This window comes from Nyctereutes procyonoides, unplaced genomic scaffold (genome assembly GCF_905146905.1).
Source record: "Nyctereutes procyonoides isolate TBG_1078 unplaced genomic scaffold, NYPRO_anot_genome, whole genome shotgun sequence".
NCBI lineage: Eukaryota > Metazoa > Chordata > Mammalia > Carnivora > Canidae > Nyctereutes > Nyctereutes procyonoides.
In genome coordinates this window covers 41,360,048-41,374,980 of record NW_026575125.1, presented here as the reverse complement: position 1 = coordinate 41,374,980, position 14,933 = coordinate 41,360,048, and the positions used below count along the sequence as shown (strand labels likewise).

The window sequence follows — 14,933 nt, the reverse complement described above, 5'->3', positions numbered from 1 at the left end:
TTCAGGGAGCATCCTTCTAACACCACTGGTTTCCAAGGCCCTGGGGCCGGTGTGGGGGGGCATTGTGGGAGGGAAAGGACACTGAATCTGCACCTTTGGCCAATGGCCCCACCTCCATCCATGAGAGCTGGGTGGATCTCCACAAAGGTCTAGCAAGAGGCCCAAGCTCAGTGGTGGATAAATAGTCAACAGGAGGGAGGTGCAGCCCGGGCATTCCTCCCCACGTGAACCCTCTTATTTTATTCTTTTGAGAGAACATACCTCCAGCCTTCTCCTGGAGTACGGATTAGGAGTTGGGGAGTTTATCTGAGGTTCTTATGGCTTCTTACACAGACTTTCAATCCAGCTTGTTTTTTTTTTTAAAAAAAAAAAAAAGCTCCACCTTCACTCCCACACTGAAAAACAACTTGTGCCCTACTCGTTTCCTTCAGTGGGAGCTCGACAGTGTGATAGGAGTTGGTCCTCAGATTTCACTACTACTGTATGGGAGGTGTCCAGGGCTGGATAGTGAGACATAGGTGTCAGTCACTCCTGAGAAAAAGAAAGGCTGATCTTATTCTAGAAATCTACCTCTTCATCTGGGGTACCTGTCTGGCTCAGTGAGCGGAGTGTGCAGCTGTTAATCACAGGGTTGTGAGTTCAAGCCCCAGATTAGGTGTAGAGATTACTTTTAAAAAATCCAAAGAAAAAAGAAATCTACCTCTTCATCCATTATTGGGGGGTGGGGAGAGATGTTTCAACATATATTGTAATGGTAATATGGTAATATGGTAGTACATTGGGAGCTGTTCCAGCAAGGAGATTTTCCAACTAGAGATATCTAAGGATGGGGACATGTCAATGGGAATGGATCAATAGGGGCTATATGGAGGGGTGGGGTTCAACAAATGGAAGGATTTTCAAACAGGCTTATCAATGACATAGATATCAATGGTGGGTATTTCTGAATGGGAAGATTTGACAAGTGGATTTATCGATGGGAGCATTTTGATGGGCATGTCTGAATGAAGAGATATGTCAGTGGGTGGAGATACAGGAATGGGGTGATTTGTCAGTAAAGATTGTCAATGGGGGATGGTGCCTGGCTGGCTCAGTAAGTTAAACATGCGACTTTTGATCTCAGGGGTTTTTTTTTGTTTGTTTGTTTGTTTGTTTTTTTATTTATGATAGTCATACAGAGAGAGAGAGAGAGGCAGAGACACAGGCAGAGGGAGAAGCAGGCTCCATGCACCGGGAGCCCGACGTGGGATTCGATCCCGGGTCTCCAGGATCGCGCCCTGGGCCAAAGGCAGGCGCCAAACCGCTGCGCCACCCAGGGATCCCTGATCTCAGGGTTTTAAGTTCAAACCCCAGGTTGAGTGTAGAGATTACTTAAAATATTTTTTTAAAAAAGATTGTCAATGGGAATTATGTCATAAATAGACATTTATAAATAGATTTGCCAACTGGGTGGTCAGTAGGGGATATGCAAATGGCAGGTAATTATGAAGAGAGGTATTTGTCACTGGGATCCATCACTGGGTGATAGATTGCTGCTAGATATTTGTGAATGGGGAGATTTGTCAATGGGGATATGTCAATGGGATATTTATGAGTAAGGCAGTAGCTCAACACAGGTATTTGCTATGGGGTATTTGTGAAAGACGGGATTTGTACAGTGAGAGGGAACTTCTCCCAGGAGATTTACCAAGGGCTTAGAAATGTGTCACCTGCAGTCTTGGCAACAGAAGAGATTTGTAAGTGTAATGATTCATTGTCCACAATGAAGACTTCACAGTGAGGAACATTATTACAGGTGTGTGTGTGTGGGGGGGGTTTCCTTAGAAGTCTTTGAAAATGTTGGTATTTTTCTTTCTTTTTTTTAAGATTTTATTTATTTATTCATGAGAGACACACAGAGAGAGAGAGAGAGGCAGAGACACAGGCAGAGAGAGAGAGAAGCAGGCTCCATGCAGGGAGCCCAATATGGGACTCAACTCTGGGACCCCAGGATCACACCCTGGGCTGAAGGCAGGCGCCCAACTGCTAGGCCACCCAGGCATCCCTATTGGTATTTTTCAATTAGCGAGACTTGCACACTGGGAAAAAGTATACAAGATTTGAGTAATAAGAAAAACATCACAAATGAGCATATTAAATAGTTGTAACATCTCTGGGGCAGATTATCAGGATCACCAGTTAAACTAAGGTTTTCAGAGTGCATTAAATGATTACTACTAATATTATGCATTTATTTCCAATATATAAATAATCACTTCTGATAAGAAGTATCACTACTAAAGTTATAGGTCAAATTATACTTATCACACTACTACTACTAACTAGCTAATACTTGTAAGTGCTATGTTTCGAGCACAATTCCAGGAATTTTACACGTACAGCCTCATTTAATGCTCACATTGTCCCTGTGAGTTAGGCATTCCTTTTGTCCCTATTTTACAGATGTGGAAACTGAGGCGCAGAGAGGTGATATGATTTCCCCAAGGACACAGAGCTAGTACATGGAAGAGGCAGGACTTGAATGCAAATGACCTGGCTGCAGCGTTCATGTTCTTAACCACTACATATTGAATGTCCAGAAATTAAGTCACTGTTAGTAACATTACACATGAAGTTATTATTTATGAGAGTTTCATGTTTTGACCTGAAAAAAAAACCTCGATGAACACACACACTCCATTAAGTATCCTCCAACCCTAGCATGGACCTCAGAAGGAATCTGGGTAGGGACTGTGAGGCCCATTTTTTAGGAAGAACTATTGAGGCTCAGGTGAGGGAAGGGCTGGCCTCCAGGCTACCCATTGAGCTGGACCCCCCAACCTGCACACCTCACAAGGCTATCACCCCCATGTTTTTCCCTCTCAGCCAGCCATCTCTCCAAGCAGAGATTCACACCCAGACGCATGGAATGCTGGTAATAGTTGGGGGGGGGGGTGGCGCGTGATAACTCACTTTACTCACTTTAGTAGATTTTCTAGAAGAGCGATAGGGGGCATGTCATGACCCCAGGACTACAGAAATCCTGCCAGGGGCTCCTGCCAGGGTCTGTAGGAGGTGGCCTTGTATGCTGTTCTGGCCTCTGTAGGGCCTGGTGGTCCACCCCATCCTTGAAGCACTGATGTCTCCATTCCTGACACCACCTGCTGGTGGGTGGATCAGCAGAATGGCCTCCACGCTGGGCTCCATCTTTTTCTGCTGCCTTAGTCTACTTAGCCTTCCTCCCAGGAATTAAAATAGTTGAGGGCTCAGAGAATGGGCCCTGGGGTCAGGAAACAACAGCCTAAGAATGCAGGGAGCTGAGACCAGGATTTGGTGAATTGATAGGAGCAGCGGAGCCAACAGCAACAAGGCCACCAGAACCCTTACAGTCATACCCTTTAGCGAAGGCTACCATTTGCCTCTTTCAGTGTAGACGGGGTTTCGATCCTCCCAAGGTGTAGATGTTGACACAGAAATTGTTGCTGCAGCAGGCATCCCCGGGACATGCAGAGAGATAGGCCCTGAATGCTCAAAATCTACCCATCCTGATTCAGAACGTATCTTGGGCCCTGGGGGAATCTCCTAAGAGTGCAAGAGGCTCCAGGGGTCCAGCTTGTTGACCCAGAATTCCCTGGAGGAGACCTAGCTTCTTCTTAGGAACAGTGGGTAGTCTGATGGGAGGGACTTGGGCAGGGGGGCTTTCCTTCACCGAAGGAAATGCTATTGGAGCCTTTGTGCAAGCAGATTCCGGTCAACCGGAAACTCGGGTGTTCAGTCGAATGTGTGCACCAAACAGAGGTTCTGGTTCCCCAGGGCTCACTTGAGTCAGGACCTTTGGGGTGTCAGGGTCAGAAGTCAAGGACTGGGAAGGGCCCGGCTGTGAAACAAGAAGGCTTAAGGAAGGGAGTGTCTGGAGGATCTGTTACTCAGCTTTTCTGAGGGAAGATGAACCAGAAAGGTAAGGTTTGGGTTTAGAGGCCCCAGTTTTGGTAAGGGAACAGCTGTGTAGGAGGAGGTATGCAGGGGGCTGTGGGCTGGCATACCTGATTGGTCCTGATTTTGAACCCACTTGCACTTCACTGCTGTATTTCCTTCAGTGTTAGTCAAAGGAGTGAGGGGACGGGTGCCTGGGTGGCTGAGTGGGTTAAGCGGTTAAGGTCTGCCTTCAGCTCAGGTCATGATCCCGGGGTCCTGGGATCGAGCCCTGCATCAGGCTCCATGCTCAGCAGGGAGTCTGCTTCTCCCTCTCCCTGTGCTCCTCTGCCCTGCTCATGCTCTCTCTCTCTATCAAATAAATAAATCTTAAAAAATAAAGTGAGGGGAAAGGCAGGGGAAGGGGGAGAAGGGCAGAGCTTGGGGATTTCCATATCACACCTTCCCCTCATCCTTCCTATTCCCCAAATAGCCACTTCCAAGGAATCTCCTGCAAGCCATGAGTGGGGAGCCAGGACAACCTCTTCTTCCAGAGTCCCTGGCTGGTTATGTGGGGTGGAGCGGGGTGCTCTGAGCCCCCTGAAGCTTTCCCCTTTCACTCAAGTCAGACTCAACAGTACAAAACAGTAAGGACAGTAACACCCACAGAGGTGGATGGGGCAGGACAGCCTCCTGGATGGCATCAGGACAGTGCTCAAGGGAAAGAGCTGTTTGCCAATTGATAAGACATTTGTCGATGAGCTTGTCAACTGGAGGGATTTGTGAATAGAGGGACTTGGCAGCGAGGTAGTGATCTGTCAGTAGTGGGATAATTTTCTAGAGAGCCCCGTGCAAACAAGCATCATAAATTAGCCTGGTAAAAATATTTTGAAGTATCAAGCAGAGAGATCATCCGATAAATTGTGGTGGATAATGCAGGTTATCCTGGTCATTGCTGATGTTGCCGATCACCAGCACTAATGCCAACGTACAGAATTATTGCCAATACCTGAAATTTTATGTGAAATACAAAAAGCCAACATTTTGCACCCCTCACCCCCTCGGCATTGGTCCCAGGTTGTTCCCACCAGGTCATCAGTGGCCTGGCTTTGTTTCCAGACATGACACATGGACACTGCCTGCTGGATGGTAGTTCTTTATTTCATTGTTTTGGATAAAGAAAGACAGGAGTGGGAAGTGGGGTGAACACTGTGCAGGCTTTGGCTTCCACGGGGAGTAGGATTTAGGCCATCCGGGGCCGCAGGGACTGCCAGGTGCATATCCCTGGCTCTCTTGGCAGGCAGGCCAGGTGGCGGCTCTGGAAACCCTTGTCAGAGCCTGTGAGGAACTGGTCGGTCCACAAGCAATGAGTGTCACTCTGCAGTTTGCAGGGGATGGATGAACAGGTAAACACCTAGAGGCGGGGAGGGAGACACATCTCTGAGGGCTTCTCCCCCTGCCCCTGCCTCCCGTACCCCACAGAACTTTCCCCTCCTCGGTTTCCAATATTGAACTGCTAGGGAGACCTGGTGCTGCCCAACCAGGCGAAATACTCAAGAACAGCCCCTCCCATGGGAGGAACAGTCATTGGGCTTGGCAAGGTGACCGTAAACCAGCGAACTGATCAGTTTCCTGGAATAGTAGTTGGGGAACAGTCATGGGGGTGGGGGGGGAGTTAGGTCTCCAGGGGAATTCTCCCATAGGATAGGGACCAAGTGGCAGTAATAGAGAACAGCTGGCCAGTGGAGGGCCTTAGGCGTAGCACAGAGCCGTGGGGCTCAGACAGCGTCACTGGGATCAGAGGACATTCAGGGCCACGGGGAGACAGCCTTGGAATAGTCAGAAGAGCAACGTAACACACCCTTGTGTGTGAGGCGGTCAGAGCCCTGGAGCAAGAATCAGATATGCTGGGGAAGAGTCAGTGGGTTGGGGGATCAACACTTTGGGTTCTTGGAGAATATTCTAGGGAACCAAGAAACAATCCCTGCGCAGGGAGGGCGGGGGTCAGGAATAGACAGGGGGACGAGAAAATAGTCACAAGGAGGGATTTAGAGGGAAAGGAAGCAGCCCGAATTTCCAGGGAACAGTCTCAGGTTTGGGGGTGGGGGTGGGGAACAGCAAGAGAGATCAGGGACAGCCCTAGGGCTTGGGGAGCAGCCAGACGGGCAAGGCAAGGCCAGAGGGAGCGAGCAACAAGCCACGGCTTGGGGAAGAGCCAGAGGATGGCTGTGCAGACGGCGGGCAGGGCCCCGGCACTCACTGTGCACTCCTCACAGCCAGCAGCATAGGTCTTGATGAAGCCCCGGCGCTGAGCGGTACTCAGGCTGCTCCACGGGGCCACGAAACTGCAGGTGTTGATCTGCAAGTGTCCGTCCCGCAGGTTTCCTGGGTGGGGGGCGAGGGGAACAGACGGCAGCTGATTGGCTGGGCCGGGGGTCGGGGAGGGGCGGGGCGGGGACAGGGAGGCAGGGCGGCTCCTGATTGGCGCCCCTGGGGCACAGACCCCCCCGGCTGGGCAAAGCCCCCGGCTTTCCGATAGGCTGAAATCGGGGGCGGTCCGCATTTCAACGCGACCAGCCCCTCGGGGCCTCGGCGCGTCGGGGGGCCGGGCCGGCGTGGCACGGGCCGAGGGGGCGGGGCCTCACCGGCAACGAGAAACTCCTCGCTGCGGTTCTGGGACCTGTGCAAGTATCCGCAGACGCTCTCCAGGGCGGGGGTGTCGACGAACCGGATGTCCGAGGCATTCCCCAAAGCGCTGAAACCCTTGAACATCTGTCGCCGGGCGGGGGGAAGAGTCCCTTTTACTGACACGGTCTCCCACCCCGCGCTCTTCCCTGAAGCCCTCTAGCGTCCCCACGTCGCAGCTGACTCCGTCGACTTTCAGGCTTATTGGGCCGGGAAGGAAGAGTTAGGGAGCGCTGGGGAAAGGGCAGGAGGGATACCTTGGTCATCTTGATCTCATAACGCCGGTTTAAGTCGGTCTGGTTGACTTCTGCGGTCCCCACGAACTTGGCCCTGATGACTGCGGGCGGGGGTGGGGGAGAGGGAGGGAGACGAGTCAAATGGACTGCAGGAGCCAGTAAAATAGAAGGATCACTCGCGAAGCACACACTTCGGTGGGGGGATGGCTGGAATGGCCCACGGCACGCTAAGCGATGTGCACGCAGGTTAACTGATGAATCCGTATTTTGAGTGACTACTCTTTGCCAGGCGCCCGCTGCCTTAAGACTCTCCCATATATTCATCGTGTGTTCGTTCGCTCAACAAATATTTCGGAGCCCGCCGCGTGCCAGGCACTGTTCTGGGGGTTAGGAACAAAACGGTGAACAAAACACAGAACCCCCTGCCTCGTAGAGCTCATATTCTAGCCAGGAGGAGACTCCACACAAGTGAAATAAATCAGTATATGGAATGTTATGAGGTCTTCAGTGTGATGAGGAATTTTAGAGCTGGGGGGGTCAGGAGTACTAGGGCACAGGGGTGAAAATTTTGAACAGGGTGGTGGGGGAAGGCCATCCTGACATTTGAGCCCGCCACCGATGTGGATACCTGGGGTGTACCAGGTAGAGGCTGCAGCCAGTGCAAAGGCCCTGAGGTGCGATTGGGCCTGGAGTGATCGAGGAGCACGAGGGTGCAAGTGTGCTAAAGCAGAGTCAGCACAGGGCCAGGTGGAACTTTTTTAGACGGAGGCAACTTTGTGAACCCTCTGGACTAAGGGGAAACCAAAGCACAGAGTGTGTGGGCAGAGTGGGGTACACTCACCGATTTGGGAGTTGCAGAAGGCTGTCTGCGGGTGGGGTGGGGCACAGGTACAGGCCCTGCTGGGGGCGGTCAGCCACAGCAGCAGCAGGATGCAGGAGGCCAGGGGCGCAAAGGGTGCCATGGTGGGTTCTGCGGGATGGGGAGGAGCGGTCAGTGGTCCTTAGGGGCAGAAGTGGGCAGCGCCCTGCCCCCCACCCAGCTTGGAAGGGGGTTAAGCCACTGGACTCAGGGCTTGAGGGGTTGGAGACTGTGGAGATCTTAAGGGAGGGCAGTGGGGATTTGGGAGCCCAGCAGAGCTGAGGGGGCTGGGGGTTAGGAGAGCCTAGGAGTTGTGGAGCTTGAGCAATTTCAGGGCCTGGGTGAGTGGGGGGCTATGAGAATGTGGTGTTTGAAGAATAAGGCAGCAGAGGAGTTGCAGGATTTAGGGACGCTGAGAAGTTGGAAGGTGGGTCGAGAGGCTGGGGGGAAGAATTTGGGGTTCCGGGAGCTGGAGGAATTTGGGGGTTCGGGATTGTGCATATTGAGGTTGGAGGAGTGGAGAGAAGCTGAGGAACTGGGAGGAGGTGGGGGCTCAGAGAGTTTGGGGACTTAGGGGGCGGGTGCCGAGAGGGATCTGGGAGCAGAGAAAGTTGTGGTGTTGGGGATTTAGGAGTCTGGAGGGTTGGGGAGTTGGCCTCCTGGAAGGCAGCTGCGATATTAGGGGCTCACGGGTTCAGAGGAGCCGGGGGTAGAAGTCGGGGTCCCAAGGAGTGTGGAGTGTGGGAATTGGGGGAGCAGTTCCAGCACCCTCCCGCCCCCTCTCCTTGCCTGGCCCGGGGTCCTGGTACCCGCCAGCCAGACTGAGCAGCCAGGGGGCTGGCAGGAAAGCCCAGGCCCCCGCGGGCCGCGGGGGGCCCCAGCCTACCTCTGGTGAGTCTCTCCGGGCGCTGGGTCTGCGGCGATGGCGGCGGGGCCTGAGCAGTGGAGGATAAATGTCCACGCGAGGGGCGGGGGTGGCAGCGGTGCGGAAACCACAGGCCTCCAGGCTTCCTGGATGCATTACTCATCCGCCCACCCTCAGTGGAGGCCAAGGGGCGGGCCAAGGGCTGCCCAAAAGGGATGCATCCTCCTCCTCTCCCTCCCTCTGGGCCTCGCCCTGGCCACCCACCCCCATCTCCACATCAGGCAACCAGTCCTTCCAGGCAGCCCCCGTGGAGGGCTTCGAGGCAGGATAACCCCCCACCCAGGGCAATTCCCTAAAGTCTCCAAACTCTCTCCAGAGTCCACCCGAGGCCCCCCCCAAACTCCCCATGGCTGAAGCCCGAATCAGTTCATCCCTTTAATAAACATTGCTTTGTGCACCTACTGTGTGCCAAGCACACCCTCCAAAATCCCTCTCCTGGTTGATCTGAGAGCTGGGTGAAGGGTGAGCAAGGCAGAAAGGGAACAGGTTCAGTACAATCAGTGAAGAGAGAGAAAGCAAGTGAGTGGATGAGGAATACAAGGTGGGAGAACTGAGGCACGGAGGGGTTAAGTGACTTATCCAGGATCGCAGTTAGCAAAGTGGCAGAACTGGGATTCGAACTCAGATGGCCTGGAGCCAGAGCCTAGTCTGAACCCCTCTCAAAAAACATAGGCAGGGGCACCTGGCTGGCTTAGTCTGTGGAGCTATGACTCTTAATCTTGGGGTGGTGAGTTCCAGCCCCACGTTGGGTGCAGAGATTACTTAAAATAAAATCTTAAAGGGGGGGGAAACAAATACTTAGGCAAACGGCCAGCATTTATCTAGCACCAACTGTGTACCAGGCACTCAGCATAAATTTTTTCACTTAAAGCTCACAGTAAAAACTAAATAAATTTCACAGTAAAACCTCTGAGATGGGTACTAGTATCATTCCCATTTTACAGATGAGGAAATAGGAGCATAGAGGGATTGAAGAACTTTCCCAGGATCACAGGGCCTGCCTGGGATCTGAACCCGGGCTAACTGGTGCCAGGATCTTACCCCAGGCGTGGCACAGCCCTGGCAAGTGGGGAGCATGCCAGTGAATTAGTGAGCATTGGGTTGGGGGGGCAGTTCACTGGTGGGGAAAGAGGGCAGTGAGTCAGTAGAAAACAGATCCCCTCCCATCCTGCCCTGCCCCTTCCCCACCAACCCTCCCACATCCCGGTGGGGTGGTGTGGAGGGGGGTTGGTGAGGCAATCCCTGCCCACCGGCTTCCAGATGCTGCCTGAATCTTCCCACTGGGGTCCTGGGAAAGGGCTCTAAGGGCTCATTAACATCCTTTGTTAGTCAGGGAAGGCAGACCAATAATAATAGTGATGGTAGTGATGCTAGCAGCCACTTACTGAGCACTTACGGTGCGCTGTGCCCTATATTCTTTGTGTCAATTCTTGCATTTGGTTTTCATGACCCCCTGGCTAACGAAGCCTGCTTAACTCAGGGAGGTTAGCTCAGTCCACACCACCACCGCCGCCAACAACAACAACTACCACTGGCTCTTATGGGCGTCGAACCCTGTTCTTTTTTTTTTTTTTAAGATTTTATTTATTTATTCATGAGAGACACAGAGAGGCAGAGACATAGGCAGAGGGAGAAGCAGGCTCCCTGCGGGGAGCCCAGGATCCCGGGATCACGACCTTAGCTGAAGGCAGACGCTCAACCCCTGAGCCATCCAGGTGCCCCCCATCAAGCCCTGTTCTAAAATCTTTGTAAGGACTTCGTCCCTCAGCGAATCCCAGCTGCCTCCTGTTAATGCCAGCTAGCCAAGGGATGCTACCCCAGTTCTGATAACGGTACCCAACGCTTTTGGAGGATGGAGGCTTCCTGTGGGCCAGATACTGTGCTAAGCAGTTTTCCTGAAATAACTAATCTGTTCCTCCCACCTTCCCTGGTAGTGAGAGCCTTGCCTATCTCCTTATGCAGATGAGGACTGTGAGGCCAGGCGAGCGCTCCGAGGAACCTCGCCAGGAATGAGAATGAAGAAATGACCCTGTTTGGGGGGGGGGGGGAGGCGCGGAGAAGGGCAGTAAACCAGGAATTTGGAGAAGCCGGTTGTGAAAGTGCGGAGGGAGAGTGAATGAGGCCGGGGTTGAGTAAGTCAGCTCTTGGCCGCAGGGAGACGTGCGGGGAAGGGAAAGCCCTGCCGCGGTGCCTCTGCTTCTGATGCCAGCTCTGACTCCCAAGCTTGAGTCAGCACCGAGCTGGGCTGACTCTACACGTGAGGGGTTCTGTGCCTCTGGGTTGTGGTGCAGGTTTTGAAACCAGTGGGGTCTCCGGGCGGGGTATTGGGGTGTGTGGCCACCTGGGGAGCTGGATGGCTTGTGGGGTCCGTGGAGGTGGGGCGCCGGCTGGGTGTGCCACCTGCCCGGGGTCCCCGGTGGCCTCAGGATGAGGGGAAGCCAAGATTCAAACCTAGGGCTCGGGATCCCTGAGTGGCGCAGCCGTTTAGCGCCTGCCTTTGGCCCAGGGCGCGATCCTGGAGACCCGGGATCGAATCCCACGTCGGGCTCCCGGTGCATGGAGCCTGCTTCTCCCTCTGCCTGTGTCTCTGCCTCTCTCTCTCTCTCTCTCTGTAACTATCATAAAACAAATAAAAAAAATTTTTAAATAAAAATAAAAAAACAAACAAACAAACCTAGGGCTCTCCCGGGCATCCTAGGGTGCAGAGCTCCTTGCCTACACACGTGTGCACGTGTGACCACACGCATGTGCACGCAGTTGTGTTCCAGCCCGGGGCCAGAGAAAACAAGAAGGGTTTGTGCAATGGCGGGGGCGGGGGCGGGGGGGGGGGCTCGAAACCTCGGGACGGGGAAGGGCAGTGCGTGTGCACTAGCTCTCCGTGTCTCTGCCCCTGAGGTGTGTGTGTGTGTGTGTGTGTGCCTTTTGGTGGTGTGTGCCCCTCTGCGTGGTGTATGTGTGGACCCGGGGCATCTCGGTAGCCCTGTGTGTTTTGTGTGGTCTCTGAGAACCGTCTGTCTGCCTCTGCAGAGCGGGTGTAGGTGGCACATGTAATTGTGGCTGTGGTGCTCACCTCTGAGTCGCGTGTGTGTGTGTGTGTCTGTGTGTGTGTGTCCCCGCGTGCCTGAGCCTTGTGTCAAGCGCCGCCTCTGCGCTGCCACCCTGGAGTGCTATCTAGAGGATCCCCGTAGCCCCCGTCCCAACACCGTGCCTCTCAGGGGCCCCGTAATGACGCCAGCCATTTGGGAAATGAGGAAGGTGGGGGTGCGGAGAGAGGGTGAGGCCTGAAGGTCAATCGGTCACCCTGAGCCTGCGGGCTTCCTGTGCCTGTCGGGAACTGGGAACCGCCGCCGCCCCGGCATCCCCTCCGGGAAGGCCACCTCTGCCCTGTGGGGCAGCGGCTGGGCTGCCGAGGGGGCGGCCTGGCCCGGCGGTGCGGGGGCCAAGGTCGCCCAACCCGTCCCCCTTTCCCATCCAGGGGCGCGGGAGACTGGAGGCGTCCCCACACCTGAATGTGTGTGCGCGCGCGCGGGCGGGCGCCTCTCCGTTTGTATAGCCGGCAAGGCATGGTGTGTGTGTGTCTAGATATCCTTGTCATGTGCCCAGGGCCGCAGTGTGGGTCTCGGTGGTTCTGTGAATACCCAGAAGCATGTGTATCTCCGTAGGCGGTGTGGGTCCAGCTCCCTGTACGTGGGTTTCCCTGTACATGGTAATCCTCCATGTTGTGTGTGTCCCTCTGTTACGTGGGTTTGGGTGAGAGGAAAGGGTGTGGGTGTGTGTGTGCGCGCGCGCGCGCCCGTGCTGCTGGGCAATGAGGCTGGCCAGCAGCGCCGGCCCCTGCCCTACACGATGAGCAGCCGGCTGGCTGGATGACTGTGTGGGTCTCTGCAGCCAGAGAGCAAGGTGTGCTGTGAGCCTGTGTTGGTTGTGGGTCTTTCCATTTCGTGGGTCTCAACGTGTGTGGGAGTCTCTGTGCTTGGGTGTGATGGTCTGAATTCTGAGGGAGGGCTTGTGTACAGGTCTCCAGGTTGTGTCTGTGCATGCTCACATACGGGGCCTGGCTGAGGGGTCTGGTTACTACGTGCTCACCACCACACCCCGTGCATGCACACACACACTCACTTCTCTATCATCCGTCCACTGTAAAAACAAACTTTCCCCTTTCCGGAAAAGTCCCCCACCCCTATCCCATGGCTCTGCCCGGGAAAGCAGAGGCGGGATGTCTGGAACTTGGGGGGAGCGGAGGGAGGGACAGGCAGGCAGGGCTCCGAGTTCGATTCTGAGCTCCGGAGGAGGCTGTGTGGCCCCCCGCTGCTGTGTGTCTCTGACTCGCCTCTTCTGGGAAGTGGCTCCTCACATGGCTCTCCCTGAATGGGCTTCCCTTGGCGCCACCCCCACCCCTGGCCATCGCCCTCCTGGCCCTCCCGCCCTGACCCTGCTCTGCCTTCCCCCTCCCCCAACCAGCTCAGCAGCACAACGTACCCTGTGGTGGTGAAGATGGGGCATGCGCACTCCGGGATGGGCAAGGTGAGTCTCCAGATGGGGTGTGTTTGTGTGTGTGTGTTTGTAAATGGTGCATGCTCCTGGCATCGTGCATATGTATGTCCACATATATTGCGTATTCGATGCTCACTAGTCATTCTGTATGACTGTGTGACCTGGGGCGTCTTTATCGATTTATTTTTCCCCTCACATTCTTAGATTCTGTTGGCCCGATTGTCTGTCATGCATTCAACCAATTTTGTGTGTCCTGTTATTTTGTTCATGTATCCAGCACTGTGTCTGTGTATATGCATGCCTCTGTGTTGAACACACACTGTGTAAGCTTTTATGTTCAAGGGTCCTGGGGTCCTGTGTGCTCCCCACCCACCTGATTTTGGCTCTGTGTATGTAGGAAGCCGACTCGGAATTTGTACATTTGTGTCTATTCTTCTGTATGCTCTCATAGTGTGGATACAACTGACTTTGTGTCTGGGTGCTCGTATGCATAGACTATACATATGGACACACAATTTTTCCACAGCTTTACTGAGATATAATTCACCCACCATACTGCTTACCCATTTAAAGCGGACAAGTCTGCTGTTTCTTAGTATGTTCAAGGTTGCATATACCCCTCTGTGTCTGTGGTGTGTGTGTGAAGACCCGGAGACCCAGGATTATGCAGGCTTGGGTCCTAGGCGTATCCACACAACTGTTGTGTACTCAGCCCAGCCGTGTCATCTGTGTGCATGCCCCCGCCAAAGGCACTCCCACTGCCCTCACAGCTGCCCTGTCCTCATCTGGCCCTGACGACTCCTACCCCACTCCTACAGGTCAAAGTGGACAACCAGCATGACTTCCAGGACATCGCGAGTGTCGTGGCACTGACCAAGACATATGCCACTGCCGAACCCTTCATTGATGCCAAATACGACGTGCGCGTCCAGAAGATTGGGCAGAACTACAAAGCCTACATGTGAGTGCAAGAGACCAAGGCCTGGGTCGGGGTCCCCCGCCTCACGTGGCCTGGGCTCCCCCGAGCTTCTGTCATCTCTCCTCTTCGCCCCCAGGAGGACGTCAGTGTCCGGAAACTGGAAGACCAACACCGGCTCTGCAATGCTCGAGCAGATTGCCATGTCGGACAGGTGGCGGTGGCCCAGGCCCTGAGGGAGGGGAAGAAGGGGGGTGGGGATGTGTGGCCACCCCAGCAAGGCACTGACAGGCTGCCTTGCCCCATGTCTCGGCAGGTACAAGCTGTGGGTGGATACATGCTCAGAGATTTTCGGGGGACTGGACATCTGCGCAGTGGAAGCACTGCACGGCAAGGATGGAAGGGATCACATCATTGAGGTGGGAGCACCCAGAAAGCGGCAGGGGTACAGAGGGAGGAGCAGGCGCGTGGCAGCAACACTCCACAAACTGTGAGGCTCTCCATGGCCCAGAAGGTTGCTTTACTAATGCCCTCAATAAACTGTAAAGTACCTTATAAAATAGGAAGTGCTGGGTGAACAGCAAAGTATAAACAGCTTTATAAAACTATAAAAAAAAAAAGTTCTGTAAATCAGGAGGCCGCTGTTATCAAAGCAAACCACTTTCAAAGTTCTAAAGTTCTTTGTAGACAGTGGTGCCCCTGGGAAATAGTAAAGCAATTTATAAACTGTAAAGTACCTTGAAAATACAGAGTGCTTGGTGAATGGTCATGCTTTATACATGGTAAGGCATTTTGTAAACATTGGTGCCCGGGCAAAGCATTTTCTAAAGTCCAAACCTGCCATATATCCCCTGGTCCCTTGAAAAAGACAGGAGCTTTGTAAACTATAAGCCACGAAGTTCTTTGTAAATGGCAGCATACCTAGCA

At 53.9% G+C, this 14,933-nt stretch overlaps 2 protein-coding genes across 3 annotated transcripts in view; one reads left to right on the top strand and one right to left on the bottom strand.

Moving 5' to 3' along the window:
* SYN1 (synapsin I) overlaps positions 1–14,933 on the top strand; it is a 50,054-nt gene that overhangs the window by 31,175 nt on the left and 3,946 nt on the right. For both annotated transcript variants that reach the window (XM_055338403.1, XM_055338402.1), the window contains exons 6-9: positions 13,058–13,120; positions 13,909–14,051; positions 14,146–14,220; positions 14,323–14,425. In XM_055338403.1, coding sequence (XP_055194378.1) covers positions 13,058–13,120; positions 13,909–14,051; positions 14,146–14,220; positions 14,323–14,425 — 384 coding nt within the window. The remainder of the gene's footprint in view (positions 1–13,057; positions 13,121–13,908; positions 14,052–14,145; positions 14,221–14,322; positions 14,426–14,933) is intronic.
* TIMP1 (TIMP metallopeptidase inhibitor 1) lies at positions 5,032–8,696 on the bottom strand. Its single transcript, XM_055338405.1, has 6 exons — positions 8,558–8,696; positions 7,654–7,782; positions 6,834–6,913; positions 6,537–6,663; positions 6,152–6,276; positions 5,032–5,305 (listed from the first exon to the last, which is right to left on the bottom strand). Exons 2-6 carry the CDS (start codon positions 7,772–7,774, stop codon positions 5,135–5,137), a joined length of 624 nt encoding a protein of 207 aa, XP_055194380.1. The 5' UTR covers positions 7,775–7,782; positions 8,558–8,696; the 3' UTR covers positions 5,032–5,134.

What these genes read in the sequence shown, in the direction of transcription:
- TIMP1 (XM_055338405.1), bottom strand. Translation starts at nt 7,774, where the DNA reads ATGGCACCCTTTGCGCCCCTGGCCTCCTGCATCCTGCTGCTGCTGTGG. An exon ending in CTTCTGCAACTCCCAAATCG is followed by an intron (nt 6,914 to 7,653) that starts GTGAGTGTACCC and finishes CCCCGCCCGCAG; the next exon opens with TCATCAGGGCCAAGTTCGTG. An exon ending in CGAGGAGTTTCTCGTTGCCG is followed by an intron (nt 6,277 to 6,536) that starts GTGAGGCCCCGC and finishes CCCCCCACCCAG; the next exon opens with GAAACCTGCGGGACGGACAC.